This window comes from Elgaria multicarinata, chromosome 5 (genome assembly GCF_023053635.1).
Source record: "Elgaria multicarinata webbii isolate HBS135686 ecotype San Diego chromosome 5, rElgMul1.1.pri, whole genome shotgun sequence".
NCBI classification, from domain to species: Eukaryota; Metazoa; Chordata; class Lepidosauria; order Squamata; family Anguidae; genus Elgaria; species Elgaria multicarinata.
The window spans coordinates 121,548,334-121,576,204 of NC_086175.1; the positions used below are offsets into that span (position 1 = coordinate 121,548,334).

Below are 27,871 nucleotides of genomic sequence, written 5' to 3' on the forward strand. Positions count from 1 at the left end.
CACTACCACAAGATGTGGTGATGGCCACCAATTTGGATGGCTTTAAAAGGGAGTTAAATTCCTGGAGACGGCTATCAATGGCTACAAGCCCTGATGGCTATGTGGTACCTCTAGCATCCAAGGCCGTAAGACTATATACACCAGTTGCTGGGGAACATGGTGAGAGGGTGCTGTTGCACTCTTGTCCTGCCTGTGGGTTTGCTGTGGGAAGCTGGTTAGCCATTGTTATGAACAGGATGCTGGACTGGATTAGATGGACCCTTGGTCTGATCCAGTACGACTCTTTTTACGTTCTTATGTTCTTACAAAGTGCAGAGGCGTACAGTGATGGGCTGTTATTACTGAGCAAGAAGGGGAAAGCCCTCTGCATGCAGTCAGCCTGGATGCCTGGGGCAGTTGCTCCATTGCTGGGAGTTGTAGTACAATACACCTGGAGGGCACAAGGTTGGCGGAGGCTGCCATAGAGATTTAAAAAATAGAGTCACACACTATTGTGACAATAGCTTTAAAAAAAAAAAGTCCACATCAAACATGATCTCATTCTCACTTCCGGGCTGCAATTAAACCTCCTCTATGACTTCTGAGCGAAGGAAGATAGATGCTTTTGAACTGTGGTGTTGGAGGAAAATTCTGAGAGTGCCGTGGACTGCAAGAAGATCAAACCTGTCCATACTCCAGGAAATAAAGTCAGACTGCTCACTTGAGGGAATGGTATTAAAGGCAAAACTGAAGTACTTTGGCCACATAATGAGAAGACAGGGTACCCTGGAGAAGAGGCTGATGCTAGGGAAAGTGGAAGGCAAAAGGAAGAGGGGCCGACCAAGGGCAAGATGGATGGATGATATTCTGGAGGTGACAGGCTTGACCTTGGGGGAGCTGGGGGTGGCGACAGCCGACAGAAAGCTCTGGCGTGGGCTGGGCCATGAAGTCACGAAGAGTCGGAAACGACTGAACGAATAAACAACAACAAAATGACTTCTTCCACCATAGAGACACCTAAGTTGAGAGCGTCGCAACTCTCCTTATGTTTTTTATTTTCACCGGAAGTTCAGCTAGTGTGTCACTCTTGCCTTTTTCTGTGATCTAGCGACTTCCTCCTCTTTCGAATTGTGCTGGTATCTATGGTTTCGGGCGCGGTGGATGCTGGGAGGGTGGAGGAGTAATGGCGCGGCTGGCCTAGCGGCGCGGCGCCTATGAGAGGAGGAGGAGGAAGGTAGCGCGGTAGGTGTCGGTCGTGGCGGTTCCTCAGGGGGCCGGGGCCGGGGCCGTTCTGGCTAAGGGAGCGGCGCTGGGAAAGGTGGTGGCCGGGTTGGTTGCTAGTCAGGACATTGCTAGTTGTCACTATATATACTAAGTACACGTTTGTGTATCCCTTTCAAGTGTTCGACATCCATTATCTAGACGTAATCCTTACAACAACCCTGTAAGGTAGGTCAGTGTTATTACCCCCATGCAGACGTGGGGGTGCTGATCCTGAGAGGGGATCGCCTTGCTTAAGGACACCATGAGAGTTTATGGCAGAGGTGAGTTTTGAATCGGGGATTTCCTGATTCGGTGCTGTAGAGCAGCCTTCCGAAAGCCCTTGAGATGTCATTAGACTACAACTCCCATCAGCCTCAGACAGAATGGCCAATGGCCGGGGTGCTAGGAGTTGCAATCCAAAACAGGTAAAGGGCACCAGCTTGTGGGGAACTGTTTTAGCCACTGTGCTGCACCAGATTACTTCTATGTAAACATGCGCAGCAGCATTTCATATGAAGTATAGAAATGTAGTATTTAAAATACTATATGAGATCTGGGAGATGGGATGTAATTGTAGTTTAATTTCTTTAAGTAGCTCAAGTGTTAAAATGTACGTGCGGTTATAATTCCTTTCATGTTGCTTTGTTGACAAATATTTATTTATTTATTTATTTAAAGCATTTTTATAGCGCCACCGCACCATTTCTGGTATCGTGGCGCTTTACAATCACATATAAAACAATTCCATTATAGAGACAAATAGAGACAAAGATTAATGTCTTTTTTAAAAAATTGTGAACCGCCCAGAGAGCTTCGGCTATTGGGCGGTATAAAAATGTAATAAATAAATAAATAAATGCCCCAGCCAGCTACGCTCATTCTAAGATTTATTCAGAACTCTGCTTCTTGGGTGCTAAGTGGGCAGTGATATGCCCAGGTTGATGGACAAGCAGAGCCAATGTCTTTTTAAGTATGAGTGGGCATGACAGAGGGGCCTCAGGAAGAGCTGAATGGTCCAAGAAGGCTTGAGTTTACGGTCTACTGTCTTTACAACAGGCTTCAGATGTGCAATCTTAGGGAAATTGCTATACCTCTGTGCCGTATCTGCAAAATGGAAGTAACATTGACCTACTCTGCAGAGTTGTTAGTTTGTTTTTTGTGGTTGTTCTAATTATCTGTGATTCCAAAGTCTAGTTTATGGTGGCGTGGGCTTTTGTCAGCAGGTACTGTTTTGTCGGGTACAGCATGAAGTAGACAGGAAGTGTTAGAAGTTTCTAGGGATATATTATTTTAATCTTTATAAACCGCCCAGAGAGCTTCGGCTTGGGACGGTATATAAATGTAATAAATAATAATAATAAATAATATGCAGAGATGTGCAATGTAGCCAACAATAGCCTGCCATTCTTCTGAAATTTCCCTTTTAGATGAAAACTATTTAATATTCTTTTAATCGGAGCTCTGAGTGGTATGGGGTTCTCTTCTATTTTACCCTCGCAACGACTTCTGTGGTCAGTTAGGATGAGAGTGAGTGAATAGTACAAGATAAGGTAGAATGCAGGAGACAACGCAAAACATGCATGTACCTGATGCACTTGCAATTCTGGTATGGTCTGTGATCATTTTTCTCATTATCTTGTGTTTATCTTCTGCAGATCCTAAGTTCTCATTGCCCAACTCAAAAGATAGAAAGAGATGAGATAATTTTAACATTAGAAATATTTTAAGTTTTGTTCTTTGTATCTTCCCCCCTTTCGTCTCTGTAAATTAGAAGAAAGAGTATAAGGGTGCTTCCAGATAAGACTTTTTATTGTGCATTTGCACTGCTTCATTCACGGGATTTTATAGGGGGGTCCAGATGACAAAATCTTCAATTTGTAGCCTTCTCATGGCTCCACTGCTACTTCGGTCTTTTTTCCTTACCAGAAAAAAGCCATTACGGAAGAAAAGAGTGAAGGAAGAAAAAAATAGCTGCACAGTGCTTTTTGACTGATAGTGTTAGGACCCCTTCATCTGGAAGCATTTCAGCTTCTTTTGGTATATCATTAAGGGACTTTTGGGTGAAGAAGTGGAATAAGATGTAAGCTTAAGGCTGCAATTGTATGCATCCTTGCTTGGGATTAAGGCCCCATTAATTCAGTGCAGCTTAGTATGCCTGCTTAGCATTGGACTGCAACTGTGTCCGAGGTGCATGGTTTGATTTAATTCGACTTCCTGTGCTTATTGATTAATGCTTTTCTTTTCTTTCTTTCTTTTTTTGCTGTGTTAGGCTATAGCCTCCGTCCATGATGAGCATTTGATCCCACGGTATTTAAGATGACTACTGCGGCTAGACCGACATTTGAACCTGCAAGAGGAGGGAGAGGCAAAGGAGAAGGTGACCTAAGTCAGCTCTCCAAACAATATTCCAGCAGAGATCTTCCTTCTCACACTAAAATCAAATACAGGTAAAGACCAATTTACATTTCTTGTAGGAACTGATTTTTGCCATAGTTGTGTGTTTGTTCTTTGCCCATAGCAGACAAGGCTTTTCTTCTTGGCTTGCAAAAGGCCATTCTCTTGGGCAGGTAGGATTGGCTGCAGGTGAACTTTGACAAACTGCACGAGATTTGATTCTTTGTGGTCTTTCTGGCCACAAATGCAGGATGTGCCAGCGGGCAAACTAGTAAAAATTTGGTGGGGGCTTCTCATTCCGCACTCTTGGCTGGTCTGCTACACCAGCTCTAAGGGAATAATTCGACACCCCTCAGCTTCTGTGCTTGTTTCATGTTTCAGACAAACCACTCAGGATGCCCCTGAAGAGGTTCGCAACCGTGACTTTAGGAGAGAACTGGAAGAGAGGGAGCGCGTTGCTGTGAGAGAGAAGAACAGAGACCGCCCCCCACGAGGTCTGTGTTGCCTTAGCGGGTCGCCGTTGCCTTTGGAGGGGTGGTCAGTCCATGGCTTGGGAACCCCCTGTGTCTCAAGGGCAGTTCCAGGGCATTCAAGAAAGTTACTCAAAGCAGAATTAAAAGAATGTGCGAAGGTGTGCGTCTTCAGAGGGCAAAAGAGAGACTTCCCCCTAATCCCTGGGTTGAAAGAGATGCTTTAGTAGTAATGGGATGCATGGTAGAGTAGAATAGAATAGAATAGAATATTTATCTTGAGGTGGGGAACAACATTAAATACAAAATCACCATAAAACTGATTAAAAACATATATAATACAATGCTAAAATAACAATTGGACATCTTAAAATTCATCTGGGTAGGCCTGATGGAAGAGATCAGTCTTTGTGGCTTTCTTAAACACAAGGGTATTAAGTTGACGAATCTCCTCCGGCAGGCCATTCCACAGTCTGGGGGTAGCAAAAGAGAAGGTCCTCTGGGTAACATTTGTCAGCCTAGTTGTGGCTGACTGAAATAAGTTCTCCCCAGAGGACCTGAGTATGCGGGGTGGATTGTACGGGGGAAGGTGATCCCGCAGGTAACCTGCACCCAACCCGTGTAGAGTTTTAAAGTTACCCTTTGTAGATGTGCCCTGGAGAAGATAAAAGGCAAGAGTGGGGAAGTTCTGGCCCTCCAGGAGCTCTGTCAGGCAAGCGTTTTATTGCACGCTCATTACTGGGCACTCACGGATTTTCGCAGGTCCATCTCACAACGTCGTCTGCCTCCCATGCACCTCCCACCCTTTCTAGCCTTATCGCCACAAAAACACACCCCAGTAAGTCCGACTTATTTTTAAAGACGGAAGTTGCCGCTATCTCCTGCTGTGTGCAGGAGAAGCAGCGCGATCAAAGCAGCCCACTGAATGGGCCTTGTGCACGTTGTTTACTTCCTCTTTCGAAAGAGGAAGTAATAAGGGACAAAGGTGACAAAAGGTAAGCAGACAAGATTTCCCCCTGTGTGATGATGCTTCAGGTGATGTTGGACCAATTCCCATCAATCTCAGTGCCCAGGAATGATTGGAGTTGTGTTACACCAATAGCTGGAGGGCAGAGAGGGAGTGCAAAAGTCTATCCAGGGTGGTGCTGTTGGCAGCAAAGGCTGTGGGGAAGGTGGTTGTAAAACAAGAGAAAGAGGTGGTGGTTTTAATGGCCCCTGCAGCTTTTGAGACCTAAACTGGGCATGTTTAGCCTGGAGAAGAAGAAGATTGAGGGGAGACACACAGAAGAGGGCCAGGATCTCTTCTCGATCCTCCCAGAGTGCAGGACATGGAATAACGGGCTCAAATTACAGGAAGCCAGATTCCGGCTGGACACCAGGAAAAACTTCCTGACTGTTAGAGCAGTACGACAATAGAACTAGTTACCTAGGGAGGTCATGGGCTCTCCCACGCTAGAGGCGTTCAAGAGGCAGCTGGACAACCATCTGTCAGGGATGCTTTAGGGTGGATTCCTGCATTGAGCAGGGGGTTGGACTCGATGGCCTTATAGGCCCCTTCCAACTTTACTATTCTATGATGCTCTCAAAGCACAGGGTCTCTTGGGAAATCCAGAACTGTTTGCTTCCAGTGGTAAGATGGAGTCAGACTGGCTTGTGATTGCCTCCAGATACAGAGAGCTTTGCTGCTATTTATTACATTTCTGTACTACCCATTACCCAAAGCTCTCTGGGCAGTTTACAAAATATTAAAACCTTAAAAAAAAACCAATATAAGAAAGAATAGCCATGTACATACAAGACAGTTAAAAACCCTCAACAATAAAGATCCCAGGACAGAGATTCCTCCCCACTCTTTCCAGTCCAGCTGTTGATATGCAGCAAATGGCTTACATGGGTATGTGTGTGTCTTGACACTTAGATTAATAACAAGATTTCTGTGAGCTGGCACAGGCAGCTGTGTAGTAAGTTCACCTCTGGTGAGTCCCTCTCTCTGTTGCAAACACTTTTCTTTCATTGCTTCCCAGGCATCTGAGGGTTTTTTTAAACAAAATTCCCTGCATTTCTTCCTCAGAGCACACAACTTCCTCTTCAGTTTCAAAGAAACCCCGACTAGATCAGATCCCTGCGGCTAACTTGGATGCAGATGATCCATTGACCGATGTACGTATTCTTGGGTGTTTTGGGAAGCTGCCTTATGCCACAAGATGTAGTCATGGCCACCAATTTGGATGGCTTTAAAGGGGGCTGGATAAATTCCTGGAGGAGAAGACCATCAATGGCTATTGGTCCTGATGGCTATGTGCTACCTCCAGTATCAGAAGCAGTAAGCCTGTATACACCAGTTGCTGGGGAACATGGGTGTGAGGGTGCTGTTGCACCTCTGTCTGGCTTATGGGTCTCTGTTTGACAGCTGGTTGGCCACTGTGTGAACACAGTGCTGGACTAGATGGACCCTCGGTCTGATCCAGCAGGGCTCTTCTTATGGTCTTATACTGGGTTAAACTCTTACACCGTTCTCCAACTCGATTCCTTCCAGATGTTTTGAATGACAGCTCCCAGCATTCCTGACCATTGGCCATATTGGGGGGGGGGGGGCAGCCCCTTTTGCCTTTGGCCATGCCCAACACTGGAAAGCACTTGTCCAAACTTTAATTCGACCCTCTGGCTGAAAGAGGTTTAAACCCTCCCACCCCTGATTTAGAGGCTTGCCAGATTAGTTGTGTGTGGCATTATGTACAAAGCTCTTACTAAATGTTTCCAAGATGGGTAAGAAATGGAAAGAGGAGTTTGCTCATTCTTCTGTCTTTGTAGGAGGAAGAGGAAGAAGAAGACTACGATGAAGAGAGCGACGATGACACGGCTGCTCTTTTAGCTGAGCTGGAAAAAATAAAAAAGGAACGCGCTGAAGAGCAGGCCCGAAAGGTAACTGTACACATTAAATCTCATCCTTGAAGAAGGTGCCTTAGATGAAGATAGACCAGTGGTCTGCTTCACCAAGTACTGTCTGGTCCAACCTTTCCCAACCTAGCGCCCTCCAGAAGCTATCAACTACAACTCCCAGGATTCTTGATGTTGATCATGATGGGTCTGTTCTGATGGGCACTGGTTCTCCTGTGTTTCCATTCCTAACCATGGTGGCTACATAACCACAGTACAAACACGCTCACTAACTGTTTGCTGCAAAAGGGTTAGTGGCCTAACCATAGCTTAGTGTGGCGTCTGAACAGGATAATTCTCTAATACAGAGCTATATCCGTCTTGTGAGGATCGGGGTTAATCTGTGCATATTGAGAATCGTGACCCATCCCAGTCTGGGTGCTGGTAAATGCTGAAGGCGTTTTTCACACGTGTTGCTAGAACCGAATAGTGCCTTTGTGCTGCTGCCCCTCTCTCCATGGAAGTACTAAAGGACTGTCTGCACTGACTGGTTGTAGCCCTCCCAAGGGCCAAGGCTCATGTCCTGGTTAGTTCTGCTGCCTTCGGACCCTTGAAGCTAGTGGATGAGGAACTCTTTTTCCTATGAAGGGCCACTGAACCACAGGAAGAGTTAGTTCAGAGCCATTGCTGAGCGTTAGTGTGGGCCTCCTGCATCCACGCAGCTGAATGGCATTGAGGGCCGCATGAAGCTAGGTGGGGACTGTGGCCCTCAGCTGCAGGTTCCCCACCCCACAGAATCATAGAATAGTAGAGTTGGAATGGCCTATAAGGCCATCAGGTCCAACCCTCTGCTGAATGCAGGAATCCACCCTAAAGCATACTTGACGGTTGTCCAGCTGCCTCTTGAAGGCCTCTGGTGTGGGAGAGCCCACAACCTCCCTAGGTAACTGATTCCATTGTCGTACTGCTCTAACGGTCAGGAAGGTTTTCCTGATGTCCAGCCGGAATCTGGCTTCCTTTAACTTGAGCCCGTTATTCCGTGTCCTGCACTCTGGGAGGATCGAGAAGAGATCCTGGCCCTCCTCTGTGTGACAACCTTTTAAGTATTTGAAGAGTGCTCTCATGTCTCCCCTCAATCTTCTCTTCTCCAGGCTCAACATGCCCAGTTCTTTCAGTCTCTCTTCATAGGGCTTTGTTTCCAGACCCCTGATCATCCTGGTTGCCCTCCTCTTTAAGCTGGCATGATACGGGAATTGAGGGCTGTATCCAGCACAGCTCCAGCACCTCTGCTGGTTATGTTGCGCCAGTGGTACCTAGCCAGGGCTTCCAAGGGCAACCTCGGAAACGAGCCCAAGCGTCACCAGCCTCTGTGGCGTCTGTTCCTAAACCTCTCCTTCGCTGCCACCGCCACCACTTTATTCTTTATCCTCTAAAACAGCCTTTCTCAACCTGGGGCGCTCCAGATGTGTTGGACTACAACTCCCAGAATGCCCCAGCCTGGCTGGGGCATTCTGGGAGATGCAGTCCAACACATCTGGAGTGCCCCAGGTTGAGAACCACTGCTCTAAAAGAATGAGGGAACCCTAAACCTTTTTTGTGTGAGTGTGCATGTGTATGACATGGACCTCAAGTCCTGTGTATGACTGAGCAGGCGTGGTTGATAAAATAAGAATAAAGTTTATTCATATAGGAAAATTATTATTATTATTTATTTATATAGCACCATCAATGTACATGGTGCTGTACAGAGTAAAACAGTAAATAGCAAGACCCTGCCACATAGGCTTACAATCTAATAAAACCATAATAAAACAATAAGGAGGGGAAGAGAAAGCAAACAGGCACAGGGTAGGGTAAGCAGGCACAGGGTAGGGTAAAACTAACAGTATAAAGTCCGCACAACATCAAGTTTTAAAAGCTTTAGGAAAAAGAAAAGTTTTTAGCTGAGCTTTGAAAGCTGTGGTTGAACTTGTAGTTCTCAATTGTTCTGGAAGAGCGTTCCAGGCATAAGGGGCAGCAGAAGAAAATGGACGAAGCCGAGCAAGGGAAGTAGAGGCCCTTGGGCAGGCGAGAAACATGGCATCAGAGGAGCGAAGAGCACGAGCGGGGCAATAGTGTGAGATGAGAGAGGAGAGATAGGAAGGAGCTAGACAGTGAAAAGCTTTGTAGGTCAACAGGAGAAGTTTATATTGGCTTCTGAAGTGAATTGGAAGCCAATGAAGAGATTTCAGAAGTGGAGTTACATGGTCAGAGCGGCGAGCCAAGAAGATGATCTTAGCAGCAGAGTGGTGAACAGAAACCAACGGACTAATGTGAGAAGAAGGAAGGCCAGTGAGAAGAAGGTTGCAGTAGTCCAACCGAGAAATAACCAATGCATGAACAAGAGTCTTGGCAGAAGAGACAGACAAAAATGATCGAATCCTGGCAATATTATACAGGAAAAAACGACAGGATTTAGCTACTGCCTCAATATGAGGAATAAAGGAGAGCGAGGAATCAAATATAAAGCCAAGACTACGAGCTTCCTTGACTGGAGTAAGCGTAACATCATTGACAGTAAGAGTGAATGAGAGATGAGGAGAAGGTTTAGGCGGAAAAACAAGCAATTCAGTCTTTGCCATATTAAGTTTCAAACGACGATGAAGCAACCAAGCTGAGATATCTGAAAGACATGCTGAGATACAATCGTGAACATCAGGAGAAAGATCCGGAGAAGAAAGATATAATTGTGTATCATCAGCATACAGATGATATTGGAGGCCATGAGATTGAATAAGATTACCCAAGGGCAACATGTATAAAGAAGACAACAACGGGCCAAGCACTGAGCCTTGCGGAACCCCTACTGAAAGGGGAAAGGAGGAAGACGAGCTGCCATTAGCCAACACGCTGAAAGAGCGACCCGCTAGATAGGAGGCAAACCAGTTATAGACAGAGCCACAAAATCCGAGGTCATGAAGGGAATCTAAAAGAAGATCATGATCAACCGTGTCAAAGGCTGCAGTTAGATCAAGGAGAATAAGAACGGAATAATGGCCTTTAGACTTGGCAGTAAGAAGATCATTGGTAATCTTAGTAAGGGCTGTTTCAGTGGAATGCAAAGGACGGAATCCAGATTGAAAAGGATCCAGAGCAGAGTTACTAGAAAGAAAATCAAGACAACGAGAATAGACCACACGCTCCAGGATCTTTGAAACAAACGGCAACAAAGAGACAGGTTGGTAGTTAGACAGAGATAGCCTATCAAGAGTAGGTTTCTTGAGAATAGGAGAGTCTGTAGCATGTTTAAAAGCAGAAGGAAATGAACCAGAGGACAGAGAAAAATTAATAATATGAAGCAAGGAAGGGAGGATAGCAGGGATAAGATTAATAAAGACGTGAGAAGGAATCTGATCACGAGAACAAGTGGAAGGCTTCGAAGAGTGCAGTATTGTAGACAGTTCATCAGCTGAGACTGAAGGAAACGCAGAGAAATTTGCAGGAGGAACTGGCAGATGAGGAACAGGAAATGGAAGAGGAGCAGAGCTGGCCAGATCAGAGCGAATAGTTTGGATTTTAGCATTGAAAAAAGAGGCAAAGTTATTAGCAGACAGGCGAGGAGAGATGGTGGATTAGGCTTCAGAAGAGAATTGAAGGACACAAAGAGCCGCTGAGGATGCCTAGCATTTGACTGGATCAACGTTGAGTAATGCTGCTGTTTGGCCAATGAAATGGCAGAAGAGAAAGAGGAGAGTACAAATTTGTAATGGACAAAGTCCGCCCAGTCCCTGGCCCTACGTCAAAGGCGTTCAGCTGCCCGGGAACAAGAGCGAAGGTAGCGGAGGAAAGAGGTGAGCCACGGTTGGGGTTGAGAAGGGCGAACTATCCGAGTTGTAGATGGAGCAAGAGTATCAAGAGTTGAGGATAAGGAGGAATTAAAGAAGGAGACAGCTGAGTCCAAGGAGACAGCCGAAAAGACAGAAGGAAGAGAGGAGGCTAGAGACTGAGAAAAAGCCTCATAATTGATAGATTGCAAGTCACGACAAGAGCGAGAAGCGGGACGTGAAGGAGGAGGATTATGAGTAATATTGAAAGAAACTAGGTGATGATCTGACAACGGAAAGTGAGCAGTAGAAAAGTCCAAAACAGAGCAATTCCGAGTGAGAACAAGATCCAGACAGTGTCCAAGGGAATGTGTGGGTACATCAGACCAAAGCTTAAGATCATAAGAGGAAGATAATGAGTGAAATGGTAGAGCTGCAGCGTCTTGAGGGTCATCCACATGAATATTGAAATCACCCAAAATAAGAGTAGGACAGTTATCAGAGAGGAAAAAGGACAGCCACGAATCAAAATCAGAGATAAATTTTGAGGACGAGCCTGGGGGGCGATACAGAACTGCAATCCGCAGTTGCAATGGAGCGAAAGGCCTCACCACATGTACCTCAAAAGAGGAAAAACAATGTGACGGTGGAATGGAAAGAGGCTGGAACTGGCACAAACTAGATAATAAAAGACCCACACCACCACCCCGACCCTCTGGGCAACTAGTGTGAGAGAAAGAGAGTCCTCCAAGAGAGAGGGCAGCAGAGATGGCGGTATCATGGGCAGCAAGGAGGTGGAGAGACCTAGAGATAAACAAGTCCTGAATGACAGGGGCCTTAGAAGCAACAGAGCAACAGTTCCATAAGGAACACGAAAAAGGCAGCTGAGAAGAGGGGAGACACTGAATAGGAACTAAGTTAGGAGAGACGAAATTGGAACGAGCCATAAGGAACAGATATGAGGAGAAAAGAATTGAGAGGAGAAAATGAGAAGATTGTGTCCTGAATCAGAAAGTAGCAGCAACCGGACCGCGGCTGGGGTTTTCCTCCAGAGTAGAAAAGATTTTAAAAGACACTTTAAGTTTGTTCTACGTTATACACATCCATCCACCTCCCTCCACCTCCCAGGGAATACTAACCACCTCCAAATCCTATAACTCTACTTTCCTAATGCTATCCTGAAACAAGCCCCTACTCACTCCTACCCTCACTAACACCCTAATCCTAACTACCTGCCAAAAACTGCCCAATCGTCCTCGCATTGCCTCCTTACTCTCTCTCTCCATTCAATTCAACCAACCAATGAGACAACACCATTCACACGGCTCACCATTCCAACTCCCCCCTCCCACTTACTTACCATTTCCTGAAAATGAAAAGAATTGGCCACAGCAAATCCAAGCCTGAACCAAACACTTAACTATACCAATATAAATAATAACACAAACTGTCGTTTTGTCATACGCTGAGTGGGCGCTCTTACATTGAACTGCTTTGCTGTTGATGGTTTTGTGTAGCGCTCACATTGTGTTTTAAAAAAAAAAGAGTCCCTGCCTAAAAATGTACAAGCAGCCAATCCTTCAAGCGGCGAACGGAGTGTATGGATTCTATTACGTAGGCAGGTAATTATAACCCGTTCTCGATAATATACTGATATCGAAAGGGACTCCTTCGCCCAAGTTGGTGTACATCATGCATACAAACATTCTGTTTTAAAAATAGTAATAGTATTATTATTATTATTATTTATTTATATAGCACCATCAATGTACATGGTGCTGTACAGATTGCACAGTAAATAGCAAGACCCTGCCGCATAGGCTTACAATCTAATAAAGTTGTAGTAAACAATAAGGAGGGAAAGAGAATGCAAACAGGCACAGGGAAGTGTAAACAGGCACCGGGTAGGGTGAAGCTAACAGTATAGAGTCAGAACAAACTCAATATTTAAAAGCTATAGGGAAAAGAAAAGTTTTTAGCTGAGTTTTAAAAGCTGTGATTGAGTTTGTAGTTCTCAAGTGTTCTGGAAGAGCGTTCCAGGCGTAAGGGGCAGCAGAAGAAAAAGGACGAAGCCGAGTAAGGGAAGTGGAGGTCCTTGGGCAGGCGAGAAGCATGGCATCAGAGGAGCCGAGAGCATGAGCGGGGCAATAGTGTGAGATGAGAGAGGAGAGATAGGCAGGAGCTAGACCGTGAAAAGCTTTGAAGGTCAACAGGAGAAGTTTATATTGGATTCTGGAGTGAATTGGAAGCCAATGAAGAATTTCAGAAGTGGAGTGACATGGTCAGAGTGGTGGGCCAAGAAGATGATCTTAGCGGCAGAGTGGTGGACAGAGACCAGCGGACTGATGTTAGTATTAACGTAGTCTTTTATGCTTCTTTTTGTATCATTTATTGCTCACCGCTCCCGAATTTATCTAGTTGTGGAGCGGTATATAAATATTGTAAATAAATAATCACAGGGAAACCGTCTCTAGAATGACCGTTTGGTACCACTAGGGGCTGCTAGAGGCTGTCAAAGGCAGAGCTCCCTCAGAGGACTCTCCGTCCTAATGGTGGTTTTCAGCATTACGTTGGCCAGGTCCCTTTGCCCATAGGAAGCCGCCTTATCCTGGGTCAGAACATTGGTACATCCAGCACGGCACTGATGCTCTGATTGACCATTTGGAGGGGGGCTGCCAAACATAGGTCTCTCCCCTAGCCTTGCTTGCTGAGTTTCTTTCAGTGGGTGTTGAATCTAGTACCCTTTTGCATGCAAAAGGTGTGATCTACCACTGAGCTATGGCCCCTCTGTAATTTTATGCTTGTCCCAAACCTTTTTGTGCATCAGCACAGCCTTCCTCAACCTGGGGCGCTCCAGATGTGTTGGACTACAACTCCCAGAATGCCCCAGCCAGGCTGGGGCATTCTGGGAGATGCAGTCCAACACATCTGGAGCGCCCCAAGTTGAGGAAGGCTGAAGTATGTATCAGATGTGGCAGTATGGTCCAGTGGGCCTCTCTTGGGTGCAACAGAGGTGGCTATATGCAGCTTGTCCATATAATTGCTATTTTAAATACACACACACACATACACACAGAGTGCATAGTTAACATGGAATTCACTACCACAAGATGTAGTGAGGGCCACCAATTTGGATGGCGTTAAAAGGGGGTTGGATAAATTCCTGGAGGCAAAGGCTATCAATTTGAGGCAGTAAGCCTGTGTGCACCAGTTGCTGGGGAACATGGGTGGGAGGGTGCTGTTGCACCGTGCCCTGCCTTGTTGGTCCCTGGCCAACGGCTGGTTGGCCGCTGTGTGAACAGAGTGCTGGACTAGATGGACCCTTGGTCTGATCCAGCATCAGGGCTCTTCTTATGTTCATTCTGTGCTGCCTTTCAGCCAGAGGTTCCACGGTGGCACACAAACAAAAATTAATACCAAACTTCAATTAAAATTGTACAAATAGTATTTATTTATTTATTTATGTATTTATTACATTTTTATACCGCCCAATAGCCGAAGCTCTCTGGGCGGTTCACAAAAATTAAAATCATAGTAAGACAATCAACAGGTTAAAAGCACAAATACACAATACATTATAAAAAGCACAACCAGAATAAAAACCACGCAGCAAAATTGATATAAAATTATAATACAGAGTTAAAACAGTAAAATTTAAATTTAAGTTATAATTAAGTGTTAAAATACTGGGAGAATAAAAAAGTCTTCAGCTGGCAACGAAAGGAGTACAGTGTAGGTGCCAGGCGGACCTCTCTGGGGAGCTCATTCCACAACCAGGGTGCCACAGCGGAGAAAGCCCTCCTCCTAGTAGCCACCTTCCTCACTTCTTTCAGCAGGGGCTCACGGAGAAGGGCCCCTGAAGATGATCTTAGTAAAAACACCTGCTAAAAGCAGAAGCAAATGCAGCCATAAAATCGGTACCAGGAAAAATCAAACTATCTGTTAAGAGAGGCATTGAATGGAAGGGTGGGGAGGAAGGTGGCTGCTCCCATTGATCTTTGGGGCAGACATCTTTTTCGGTTCAATGACCCAGGAAAAGACAGCATGTAAAGACACACAGTTGCCTCCTGGATCGTTTTAATAAGGATTTTGTATCAGAGCCTAAGGCACTGTGTGTTTAACTGCTTCAAGCAGCTTAAATTTGTATAAAAAAGGGGGGAAATTGAGGGCAGCCCTCAAACCATCTCATATACTGGAAGTAGAGAAGCCATATAGTGGAAACTCTGACTAAGCTGCCTAGCTACATTCTGGTCCATGTGCTGGTCCAGGAGGAGCAAACTGGCTAAGTTTGCCTCGACATGCAACAAAATCCCCTCCTCCCCAATCCCTACTCACCGTAAGATGCTGCTGAGTGTTTAAAACAAGAAAAGCTCCTTACGATGTAGTTAGAAAGGAGTCGTGCTCTTTTGTCTTAGACCAGGAACCCTGGGTTTGTATCCCCATTAACTCACAAAGCTCTCTGGGTGGCCTTGGGTCACTTGCGCTCTTAAAACAACCTTGCAAGGTAGGTTAGATGAAGTTGATAAAGTAGGATAACCCCATGCACACCTCCCTGAGCTCTTTGGATGAAGGGCAGGATCTGAATGTGATTAAATAAAGCAATGCATATTGCTTAGGATACATACAGTCTTATTTTATCATTTCTGCTGAGTTTCTCATCATACAAAGGATTCCTAAAATACTTGCTTTGTCTTGTGCCGCAGTGAGTGTGAGAAGGTTGAGCAGGAGGCCACGTCCTAACCATAACTACCTTTTTAAAAACTTGGGTATTTGGGACTTGCCTTGTAATATTGAAACTTGGCTGACCTGCCCTCAGCCCCAGGGAATTCTTTAAACCAGGACAGCTACATACTCCCTTTCTGGATTACACAAGCCCATTCTGTTATCATCCAGGCAGAGCAAAATCAGCCGGCTTGCGTTCTCCAATTTCATCCAAACCATCAGCACTCCAGCCAGTGTTTCCGTTCGAAGTAAGGAAAGGCTAAAAGTTGAATCTGCCGTGCGAGGAACAAAAGGTTCCAAATGCACTGCTCTGAATCCCTGGGCCATCTTTTTTTATTATTTGCATCTCCGTGCCTACTGAAGACAAGCCTAATAACCTAGCTCAGCCTTCCAACAAGCTCCAGATGTGTTGGACTACAACTCCCATCATGCTATCGCTTGTATTCGAACACATCTGGAGGGCACCCGCTTGGGGGAGGATTGCCCTAGCTCCACTTTTGCTGTGTCAGCATTCAGTGGCGGTTTAAAATACCAGTGGAAGGGTTTCTCGTTGGCATAAGATTGGCATTTAGTAGGGCCTTGTAAATTATTATTATTATTATTATTATTACTTATTTATTTATATAGCACCATCAATGTACATGGTGCTGTACAGAGTAAAACAGTAAATAGCAAGACCCTGCCGCATAGGCTTACATTCTAATAAAATCATAGTAAAGCAATAAGGAGGGGAAGAGAATGCAAACAGGCACAGGGTAGGGTAAACATTAGTAGCCTGAAAAAATGTAGTAGCCTTACCCCCTTCTCCTCAGTCAACACAGAAAAACATGCTGCTAAAAAAAAATTGAGGAAGGGTAGCACAAATCTCTCTCCCCACCACACACGCAGACACACTCCTCTGCCAGCCTGCTGCATTTCCATGCTGATAGTGGAAGGAAGACACATTTTCCTCCCTCAGCAACTAGCATAGAATCCAAACAGATCCTTCGCTCTTCTACCTCTTCACTCGCCTGCATTGAACTCCTGGCCACCTATGGCCATGGGGTGAATTGTTCAATCCCACTCATACAGTGCATAATTAAACTAAGGAATTCGATACCGCAGAATATTATTTATTATTATTATTGTTATTTATTGCATTTGTCGAAGCTCTCTGGGCGGTTCACATGAGATAAAACACTTAGAAACAATATACAAATATTAAAAACCACAAAAACCAGCGAAATACACATACATTTAAAACCACTATAACAACTTTAAAAACGATGAGCCAAAAAAACAGACACAGGGTCATTACATATTGCCAAATGCCTGGGAGAAGTGAAAAATCTTGACCTGGCACCGAAAAGATGACAATGTCAGCGCCAGGCGGGCCTCGTTGGGAAGATTGTTCTACATTTGAGGGGCCACCACAGAGAAGGCCCTCTCTCTTGTCACCAGCCTCTGAGCTTCTCTCGGAGTACGCACCTGGAGGAGGACCTTAGATGTTGAACAATGATGGCCATGGATTTGGCCCCACTTATGGGTTTCCCACAGGCAGCTGGTTGTCCACTGTGTGAACAGAATGCTGGACAACATGGACCTTGGTTTGATCTAGCTCAGCTCTTCTTATATTCTTCTTAACGCTGGTTTGCTATCTATTTTCTTTGCTTGCTGTCCCAAAGACACGAGGACTGTATGGACTCTGAACTAAAAATAAATAAATCAAAATTGGATTTCCTGGTAATCTAAAACATGCGGCAAAGTTCTGAATCTTGTTCAGCAACCCTTCCAGGCATTCTATTTACATCCTTAAGAGCTAAAACTTGGTTTAGTATTTCTTATTACTGATCAGGTAAGGTCAGCAGCAACTGGAGCATGAGAGAAGGCTTCTGTTTTCAAGCAAACTGAGTTGGCTTAATCACCTCGTATTTCATTTTGTTGTAAGCTGCCATGGAGATCATTCGTTCGAAAAGTCTTCTAGACCAAGCAGAAAAGAAAGCTGGGCGCTCTGATGTAACACCACTGTGGACCAACCTTTTCTATCTTCTTGACAGGAACTAGAGCAGAAGGCTGAAGAGGAGAGGATACGGATGGAGAACATCCTGAGCGGCAACCCTTTGCTGAACCTTACTGGTCCAGTACAGCCTCAAGCAAACTTCAAAGTAAAGAGGAGGTATGGAGGTGTTATTTGGGGAGCCCTGCAGTATATTAAATTACTTTCATCATGTTCACCCCACCCCTTTATGGGTTCACTGTTCCAGAGCGATTTCGCTGCTTTCTAGGCACGTTGTTAAAAGAGCTGTTAAGTCTCACTGTAAGCTATACCAGATCTGTAGAATGGGCACAGCTTACCCAAGCTCAGACTTTAATGGATCTCCAAAAGGAGAACATTCCAGGATAATAGTTGCTGAAATCACTGGGAAGGAGGAGCTGCAGCAGCAGCCCTGCGAGGACACTTTTAGCTTCGAGAAAAGGCACTTTGGGGGGAATATGCATGGTGCAGAGTCGTTTTTTCTCCCTCTCTCATAATACTAGAATTCCATGAAGCTGATTGGTGGGAGAATTGGGACAAATAGAATAAAGTACTTCTTCGGACTGCGCATAATAAAATATGGAATTTGCTATTACAAGATGTGGTGGTGGCCACCAGCTTGGATGGCTTTTAAAGTGAACTGGACGAATTCATGGAGAATAAGGCTATGGATATGGATGGCTACTAGTCACAATGGCGATATTTTGTGGAATGGCCTGCCGGAGGAGATTCGTAAAATTAACACTATGTGTGATTTTAAGGCAGCTTTAAAGACTAGCCTTTTCCGGCAGGCCTCTCCAGATCAATGTTAAATCATGATTTTTTAAGATGTATTGATTCCTGTTCTAATGTTGTTCTCCGCCTCGATCCAAAGGGAGAGGCGGGTAAGAAATAAATTTATTATTATTATTATTATTATTATTATTATTATTATTATTATTATTCTGAACATAGAGGTTCTATTCCTAACAGAGACACCCAATAGGAATGTAGGAAGAGCCCTGCTGGATCACAGCAACGTTCCGTCTAATCCAGCAGCCTTCAAAGGGGTTGGATCAATTCAGCCGGATTTCCAATCCATGGCATCTACCATGGCCCTATGCACTTTTCCTTCCCATAATTCCTCTTTTTCCTGCCCCTCTTGTTCATGGCCTCCTGTCACTCCCCTAATCTCATATTTTAACTTATATTAATTTTTGCTCTGGTTTTATTCTGGTTGTGCTTTTTTATGTTGTATTTTGTATTTGTGTTTTAAATTTGTGGGTTGCTTTTATGCTCTTCACGGTTTTAATTTTTGTGAACCGCCCAGAGAGCTTCGGCTATTGGGCGGTATAAAAATGCAATAAATAAAAATAAATAAATATTGCTTCCAGCATTAGGGGCCGTTTGCCAGTTGCTGAGGAACATGATCAGGAGGGATTTATTGCATACATGTCCTGTTTTAAGCTTCCCAGAGGGATCAGGTTGGCCACTGTGGGAACAGGATGCTGGACTAGAGAGAGGCCTTTGGACTGATCTATTTTATCTTATTTATTTATTTATTTATTTATTTATTTATATACTGCCCCATAGCCGAAGCTCTCTGGGCGGTTTACAAAAGCTACAAACAGTGAACATTAAAAAGTATACAAAATTTTAAACCATCAAAAATATAAAAACAACAGTATAAAACAACAGTATTCATTTAAACAACAACAGTTCTGGGGTCCATTAAAAAGCAAACAAACTTAGCATATCTTGTTAAATGCCTGGGAGGAGAGGTTAAATGCCAGGTTAAATGCCTGGGGCGGTATGTAAATGTAATAAAATAAATAAATAAGGCTTTATAGGTTAAAACATGATCTAATAATAATAATAAATTTGTTATCCGCCTCTCCCTCTGGATCGAGGCGGGGTACAACACAAATGCGAACACCATATAACTAATTAAAACATTTAAAACTAATACATTATTAAAAGCAGCACATTATTAAAAGGCAAATTTAAAATTCAAGTGGGTAGGTCTGCCGGAAGCATGGCTGCCTCATGTTCTAACTGGATGTGATCTATTTATTGTTTTTGACTGGCTTCACCCATGATAACCCACACTCAGTTGAGCATAGGTTGAGTGTGAATTGTCATTGAACCATGGGTTGTTGTTAAAACATGGCTTGTTGCGTCATCTGAACCCAGCTGCTCTGACAAACTATGGCTTGTTAACATGAACAACCCATGAAGAGAACCTATGGTTTGTTGTTGGGTTGTGAACTAGAGTTTGCTTGTAGTTAACAAACCATGGTAACCCACGATTCAATGACAACCCACACTCAACCCATATTCATTCTTGAATGTTGTGTAAACCCTGTCAGCTGCCTTTAGTTTGGTGGGTATACATTTTATAACAAATAACTGCCCTTGGTGACTCTCAGTTTGTTTATTTATTTAAATTATTTTTGGACCGCCTTTTAAGGGTGGAGCCCTCTCAAAGCGACATCTGTAGAAGGGTTACCCCACACTTTTAAGAACCATTGGACTACATAGGGTTTTTAAAGTCCCTTTCAGCATGCAATTCTAGATGCATGTAAATATCTCTCGAAACATTTTGTCCGTTTGTAATTGGGCTTCCAAAGTAAACTCACGGATGTGTTTTATAGGGAAAACCTCCTCTCCAGGGACACAGGAGGCTTTATCCCCAGCTGGGATCCTCTGTGGAAGATTATAGGGTTGAGCATTTGTCCTATCCATCCAAGTCACACGGAAGTGCACCCTCTTTCTGGATTATGTTCAAGTCAGCCTATTGTTTCTCAGCACGACGTCTCAGATGAGTTTCTTAAGAGACTGTGCTGTGACCCAGAACCTCTGTCCCTGGACTCAGAGCTTCACTTCCCTCTGCCATGTTGTGTTGCTGCCAAAGATTGTTCCCGGGATTTCTCAGCCAGAGACAAGTTCCTGAGGAACAGCGGCTGCTAGTCTGGCTATAGTTCAAGAATCAAGTCTTCTCATATGGCCACTTCCTTGGGTGTAAGTTCCATTGAATTCATTGGGACTCGGCTCTTGGTAAACATGCATAGGATGGTGCTTGGTCCTCCTGTTTGAAAATCTTACACCGTAACTTGGTTAGTCTTTAAGGTGTACGAGATGCTGTTTTTGCCGGAACGGACTAACACAGCTACCCCACTGGAAGCTCTTTGAATTAACGTGTCACGTTTTATATGCTTGGCACTGCTGCCGACCAGCGAAGGCTGAATTTCTTTTCTGGATGGCAGTAATCAGGGCCATCATAGCCTTTCATGGCGCTCGGCTGAGGATTGAACCTGGGACCGTCTGCATGCAAGGCAGGTGCTCTACCACTGAGCTATGGAACTGACCCCAGTGGAACTGATGCTGAGCTGCACATATCCATGAAAAGTGAAAAATGAACCTAAACATCAGAGCACGGACTAATGTGTTTATTTGATTTGTACCCTGCCTTTTTACTGAAAAAAGGGCACTCGAGGGGGCTTACAATCGTAAATAAAACAATAATAAAACAATGCATTACAAACACAATAAATCATTAATAATCTCCGTCTCTCGACGTCTCTTCCTGCTGTATGTTTTCTTCTTATTAGAACAACTGTCATATTTTGCTTGTCTTCCCCCTCCATTTTTAGGTGGGACGACGACGTGGTCTTCAAGAACTGTGCGAAAGGGGTAGATGAGATGAAAAAAGACAAAAGATTTGTCAACGACACGCTGCGGTCTGAATTTCACAAAAAGTTCATGGAGAAATACATCAAGTAGTATTTTCGTTTTAACGTTGCTGCCTTGCTGATAGACTGAATGGAGCAAATCGTTTGTCCACCGTCCCCAAAAAATCTGGTTTTAAAGTGAGAATCTGTCAACAAGTAGCAGTTCTTCCCCGAGGTCATTGATACTTTTGTTTTAACCTGCACCTGGAATATTTTGTGCTTTTCTCATTTTAACTTGGTCATCTTATTTCCCAGAAATGTTTCCTTGTCCGATATGAATTTACTTTTAATGGCCTTTCTGTAAATGGTTATGGTTTGCAATAAATCTTTCACTCTGAAGGCTATCAGAGTAACCTCCTTCTTCTAGAAGTGGTTTCACTCTACCCACCACAGGTTTTGCATTTGGGGTGCTTCTATTTCCAACTTTATCACTAGAAGCCCTTAAGAAAACATCTGCCTCTCTCTCTGCAGTTCTTAAAACTCATGTTTCAATGAGTGCTTTGATGAATACGCCTGCATCCTTTCCTGTACAATTTAATAGCTTTTTCGGCAAGCATACTCTAAGCTCCTATTGCAATTAATGTAATGCACTATAATCCTCTTCTCTTTGGGGCTTTTTCCATCCCTAATCCATGCACTCCCCCTTTGTGCTTCACCATGGCTAGAAACAAGCTGCTGTCTCAGTTCACAGCACAGCCTGTAATCTTCCTTCACCTTCTACAAACCCCATTGTAATTCCTTTCTTGTCGCTTTGCGCACACTGTGTAATTCTCTACTGGAAGCTCTTCGTTCAGGTGGAAGAGCCATCAGGACAGTTTTAAGTGGCTCTCAAGAGAAGCATATTTGTTGAGAGATGAGAGTTTGTGAAATGTGCAAGCGTGTGTGTGTGAGAGAGAGAGAGAGAGAAATGGGCATGTGAGCTAGACAACAGTCCTTGGTTTAAAATATCTTCTATTGAAGATTGATTATGGGGACCGGAAGGCTTAAACATGCAACATCAGTTCTGGCCTGCTTGCACTGGCTGCCTGTATGTTTCCAAGGCCAATTTCACGTGCTAATTTTGATCTATAAAGCCTTGCACGGCAAGGGACCACAATACCTGACGGAGTGCCTCTCTTGGTATGAACCTACCCAAACACTGATCAACATCTGAGGGATGTTTGGAGGATTGTAGAAAGAGAGAGAGAGGGCCTTCTTAGTGGTGGACCCAATTGTGGACTGGTCTCCCCAGTGAAGTCAGCCTAGTGGATGGCTTTAAAAGGGGTTTAGACAAATTGCTGGAGGGGAAGGCTGTTTTATTTATTTATTTATTTATTTATTTATTTATTTATTTATTTATTTATTACATTTACGTACTGCCTTTTTTCCTCCCAAGGAACCCAAGGCAGCGTACCTAATCCTCCTCCTCTCCATTTTAGCCTCACAACAACAACCCGTTGAGATAGGTTGGGCTGAGAGTCTGTGACTGGCCCAAAGTCACCCAGTGGGTTTCCATGGCTGAATGAGGACTAGAACCCAGATCTCCCCACTTTAGCCACTACACCACCCTGTCTCTCACCAGCTATCAACAGATACCAATCCTGATGGTTCTATCCTGCCTCTGATACGGTATGCCTATTTACCCCAGTTGCTGGGGAATATGGGTGGGAAGGTGCTGTTGCACCCGTGTCCTGCTTGTGGATTTTCCATGGGCAGCTGGTCGGCCCCTGTGTGAACAGAATGCTTGGCCTGTTTCAGCATGGCTCTTAAGTAGATCCCCCAAGCCTGAAATCTGCCCACCACTGGTGTAGACAATACTGAGCTAAATAAACCAATGGTTCAACTCAGTACATGGCAGCTCCTGTGTTTCTCTCTGCTGGGAACGGGGAGGCATTTCCCCATCCAGAGCAACTAGCTGCATGCAAGGAAGTGTGACTAGAGCTAAGGCTGGGGGCATGTTTACTTAAGTCCCATTGACTTCAGTGTCACTTTCTTCCACGGAAAGCCACTTAAGTCATTGGAAGAGAGCGTGGGCCTAATTAGGGCGACCATATGGAAAGGGGGACAGGGCTTCTGTATCTTTAATAGTTGTATAGAAAAGGGAATTTCAGCAGGTGTCATTTGTATGCATGCAGCACCTGGTGAAATCCCCTCTTTATCACCACAGTCAAAGCTGCAGGAACCCTGCACTCCTGACCAGATACAAAAGAGGGCAGGGCTCCTGCAGCTTTAACTGTTGTGATGAAGAGGGAATTTCACCAGGGGCTGCATGCATACAAATGACACCTGCTGAAATTCCCTTTTCTATACAACTATTAAAGATACAGTATGCTCAGCAACAAACTGTTGGGTTGAGGTTGTTGTCCCCCGTCCCCCCCCCCCCGAAAGAAGGAAAGTTAATAACACCCTTTACGCTGCAAGAAAAATGCATCTGCCCTTTGGGGTGGTTTTTCCATCTCTGAGTGTATGTCTTGGCAACCAAATTCTTCCATTCATCACTTTCGGCTGTTGGCTTGGGTCCTGCTTGGGAAATTCCAGAGGAAAAGCAGCACTCTCTAAAACTGGCCCTTAAGAAGAGGCCGCGCGTTTCTGTCGGGATCGCAGGGCGCTCCTTTCTCATGGTCTTTTAGCTCAGAAGAGCAAATCCCCAAGGTAACTTCCATTCTGACCTGCTGTTGTTGCTGCAAACCAGACGAAGAGGCCCTGAAACAAACAAACCTTTACAAAAAGCAGAAGACGGAGGCCTCTGGCACTTACACGCACATTTCATTTGGTTGAGGAAGGGGAGGGAGGGAGAGAGTGTTCTGTCCAACTACCGCAACAAGCTGGAATAATTTTCAGCCAGAGCTCAGATAGTTGAAGACAGGGTGTCGATCCTTTCAGCCCAAGAGCTGAATACAATTTCAGGGATGCTCTCAGAAGCTACACTCAGGGATGGACTTTTTAAAAAGAAATTATGCTTGTTGTATGGTTTTAATTGTGTACTGCACAGAAAGCTTTGGCTGACGGGCAGTATAAAATGTAATAAATAAATGCAAAAGGGGTGGACCGAAAACACCAACAGCCCCAGCATATTTTAGCTTAAAGCTATTACTGCTAGTAAGAGTAACTAAACCTTAGGAGAGGTTTTCAACCATTTAGAATGAAGGGGGGAAACACAAAACCTGGGAAATCAGCAACTGCTTGGCGGTCTGGAGAAAGGGTGTGGAGCCAGAGGGAGGGGGTGTGGCTATTGGAGGGGATCCAGATCTGGCCCACGAGCCTCAGGTTCAATACCCCTGGTGTAAGAGGTTCCATTAAGGCCACAATATAGCAGAAACGTTGGAAAGACAAGGGCTCAGTTCCAACAAAACACTACTAAACACCGGTGGTTTTAGTAGTCAACTGTCAGTTGAATGGTCAACGGTTGGTAATTGTGTTGTCTGTCAGGCAAAAAACCACCCCACGGTTGACTATTTTGCCAGAATAAGCACTGGAGAAACACAGCCCGCTGCAGAGTTTACTAGTCGCACAACCGGTGGTTAGCATGTTCTCTGTTGGGCTCAGTGGACTATGTCAGCTGGCTACGGAGTTCTCCAGCAAGAGTGACCAAAACAGCTGGCCGCTCTGCTACAGCTGGCACAACTTGCAGAGGCTGCTGGGATAGCACCAGGAGGACTGAAGAAGGAGGGAGGGCGGCGAGAGGGGAGGGGCTGTGTCAGTCAAATGCCAGGTTGACTATTAGTCCACTCGATGCCAGCCTCAACCACCCACAGTTGTATAGGAACATGTTGTATTGGGAGTACCCACAAAATAACCAACTATGAGTTGACCACTCTCCCCACAATTGACTAATGTGTTGTCCGAAACCAGCCAAGGTATGTGTGCGCTTCCAAGAGGTTCCTGATTCACTGGCAAGCACAAACCTCCCACCGGGCCCTGGGCACTTAAGAGCTGCATGGCAGGCAGAAGGTCAACTCACGAAGCATTCTTCAATCTGTGCATCTCCTTCACTTATCCTGAAGGAAATGAATAGAAACAAATGAGAGAGGAAATGTGATGCTCCAAATATCTACATGTCTTGCTAAATGCATTGTTAGTGTCACACCGATTAAAAACATATAACTTTTGTTTTGGGGGATGTTTTTCTACCCCAAGCTAAATTCCACTGCATCTCAGGGTAGTTAAATGCCTTAAAATCAAACCTTAGAACAGCCTTCCTCAACCTGGGGCGCTCCAGATGTGTTGGACTACAACTCCCAGAATGCCCCAGCCAGCTGGCTGGGGCATTCTGGGAGATGCAGTCCAACACATCTGGAGCGCCCCAGGTTGAGGAAGGCTGCCTTAGAACAATTTTCATCTGAAAGATGCTATGGGGCATTTTTATCCCACTACATGTAGTTTTGGCCCCAAATTTCACCTTATACTTCCCTCAAATAGTGGGGTATTCCCCTGAGTGTCTCCCTAAAATCCTTAGAAGGCAGGTGGGAAATAAATCGTGAATGAATTTTGATACACACACACACACACACACACACACCCAAAAAAAGGCAGGAGCTGCTTTTACGGTGGCCAGCTGAACAACGCAGTTTGATTCAGACGATTTCAGTTTGTCCTTCTTTTCTCACAACAAGGGATTGGTGGGGTGGGTAGAGATCAAAGATAAATGCCAGGCGAGTGACATCTGGCACGTCTCCCCGACTGAGGTGATTTGTTGATGTTGCTGAACAGAGGATGGAGTTGATCTTTCTCAAGTTTGTTCCAAACAGATGGTTCTCATTAGAGAACCATCAGGCTCAGTTGACTTGCGGCCCAAACAAACATCAACTTTACCCAAGAGTCATTTGTCATTATATATTTATATATGGATGGAGGGGATGAAATAGTGTGGGAAAAGACTGGTGCTAGAATGTCCATGGGTCCTAATTTAAGAGAGCAGTCCTCTATTTAGAGGCATGCTCTATTTGAACTGCTGCCTGATTCAATTCAGGTTTGAGGTTAAGGAACTGTAAGAAGGGCGTGCAGACGCTTTGAAGTTTTCCACCTACAGTTATCACCTGGATAGAGACATGCAAGTGGTCAACTGGTCACAGTTTCCCACCCTACTGTGAGATTATTATTATTATTATTTATTTATATAGCACCATCAATGTACATGGTGCTGTACAGAGTAAAATGTGTTGTATTTCTATTTAAATTACCTTCATTATTTCCAGTTTTGCGTCTATCCATATAAATTAATTAATGTGCAGATTTTATGCAAATCTGCCTCCTCTTTTGAAGGGGTGATGCGTTTCTCCTTTTTTGGCAATTCATAAGTGGCCAGCTTATTTGGGGCACAAACAAATAGAAGGCAGTAGTTTTTAAATGACTAATATATATAAGGTGAAAGAACGCACACAACTACTCGAACCACTTCAGACCATAAACAGACTGGCCGCCTTCAATTGGAGGGGTTTTCTCCCCCGCAAGAAAGTTTTTTGAGGATGAATATCCTATAATTGACGGTTTAACCTGATATGGCGTTTGTTCCGAGGAAGCTTGAGCAGCGAAAACGGGAAGTTTATTGCAAAATCCTGTTAACAACTTACAACGCTGGAAAGAATAAAATATAATAAGAACAAACTTTATTTATAATATATCCGTGAACATATGTTTATGTACTGATGTATTGCCAAATGTGTTTAATAGACTGAAGTGTGTTAGTGTGTCTTTGTTGGGCTATATTATAGACTTGTATTGTCTTATAGTAGGAATAGCATTCCAATTATTGGTTTATTGTATTATAGTACCCAACACCACTATTGTCTAACAACTATGGGATGCATCAGCTTTTTTGTAATTTTTGTATAATAATAAATGGGTTTCTTGTTAATCATCCTTCTCCACTAGTGGTTCGAGTAGTTGTGTGCGTTCTGGCACCTTATATGTATTAGTCAGCTTATTTGGGGAACATAGCTCTACTCGGGTCGAAGGCACATCCGCAGCTTGTTGTGAGTGTAGATTGAATTCATACATTTAAGAGCTAGCATGAGCGTCACTGCACAGGGGGAAATCACATTTGCTTACCGTCGCTTCTCCACCTGCGCATTTGTCCCTCTTTACTTCCTCTTTTGAAAGGGGAAGTAAACAACATGCATGTGGACCATTCAGTGGGCTGTTTTGATCCCACTGCTTCTTCTGAACACAGCAGAGATAGAGGCAACTTCCGTCTTTAAAAGTAAGTTGGACTTACTGGGGTGGATTTTTGGGGCATGAAGAAGGCTAGAAGGGGCGGGAGGAAGATAACGTTGAGAGAGGGACCCGCAAAATCCGTGAGTAATGAGCGTGCAATAAAATGCTTGTCTGATGGAGCTCTTTGTGAACGTTTTCTTTAGTGAAACCTTTCCTGAGTCTTTCTACATATACACACCACTCGCTCTCCTTCTGTCACATGCCTGCACACACAACATTCACACACAGCCTCATATATGTTATCGGGGTGAATGGAAATGATAAATTATTAAGCAAAAGAGAATTATTTCGGATCTTCTCGTTAAAAGGAATGTAGCCTAATGGGCTTAATGAGGACTTAGACTTATCTGGGCTAAAATAGAGGTAGCAATAGCAAAGTGTATGTAGCACTAATTGATAACACATATGTGAAATGTTGTCTGTAAGTTACCTCAGGAGCAGGGCTTT

General features: G+C 44.4%; 1 protein-coding gene across 2 annotated transcripts; it reads left to right on the top strand.

The window, feature by feature from the left end:
- Positions 1-1,118: 1,118 nt before the first annotated feature.
- CWC15 (CWC15 spliceosome associated protein homolog) lies at positions 1,119-21,571 on the top strand. Of its 2 annotated transcripts, none has more exons than XM_063127842.1 (7): positions 1,119-1,221; positions 3,512-3,689; positions 4,018-4,130; positions 6,178-6,266; positions 6,918-7,028; positions 17,545-17,663; positions 21,155-21,571. In XM_063127842.1, exons 2-7 carry the CDS (start codon positions 3,559-3,561, stop codon positions 21,282-21,284), a joined length of 693 nt encoding a protein of 230 aa, XP_062983912.1. In that variant the 5' UTR covers positions 1,119-1,221; positions 3,512-3,558; the 3' UTR covers positions 21,285-21,571. The 2 variants fall into 2 exon arrangements, with proteins under 2 accessions (XP_062983912.1, XP_062983913.1); XM_063127843.1 differs by lacking the exon at positions 1,119-1,221 and adding an exon at positions 1,371-1,428.
- The last annotated feature ends 6,300 nt before the right edge of the window (positions 21,572-27,871 follow it).

Excerpts from the sequence above, each read along its gene's own strand:
- CWC15 (XM_063127842.1), top strand. The coding sequence starts at position 3,559 with ATGACTACTGCGGCTAGACCGACATTTGAACCTGCAAGAGGAGGGAGA. Across the intron at positions 4,131-6,177 it reads CAGAGACCGCCCCCCACGAG|AGCACACAACTTCCTCTTCA; the intron begins GTCTGTGTTGCC and ends TTTCTTCCTCAG. Across the intron at positions 6,267-6,917 it reads CAGATGATCCATTGACCGAT|GAGGAAGAGGAAGAAGAAGA; the intron begins GTACGTATTCTT and ends CTGTCTTTGTAG.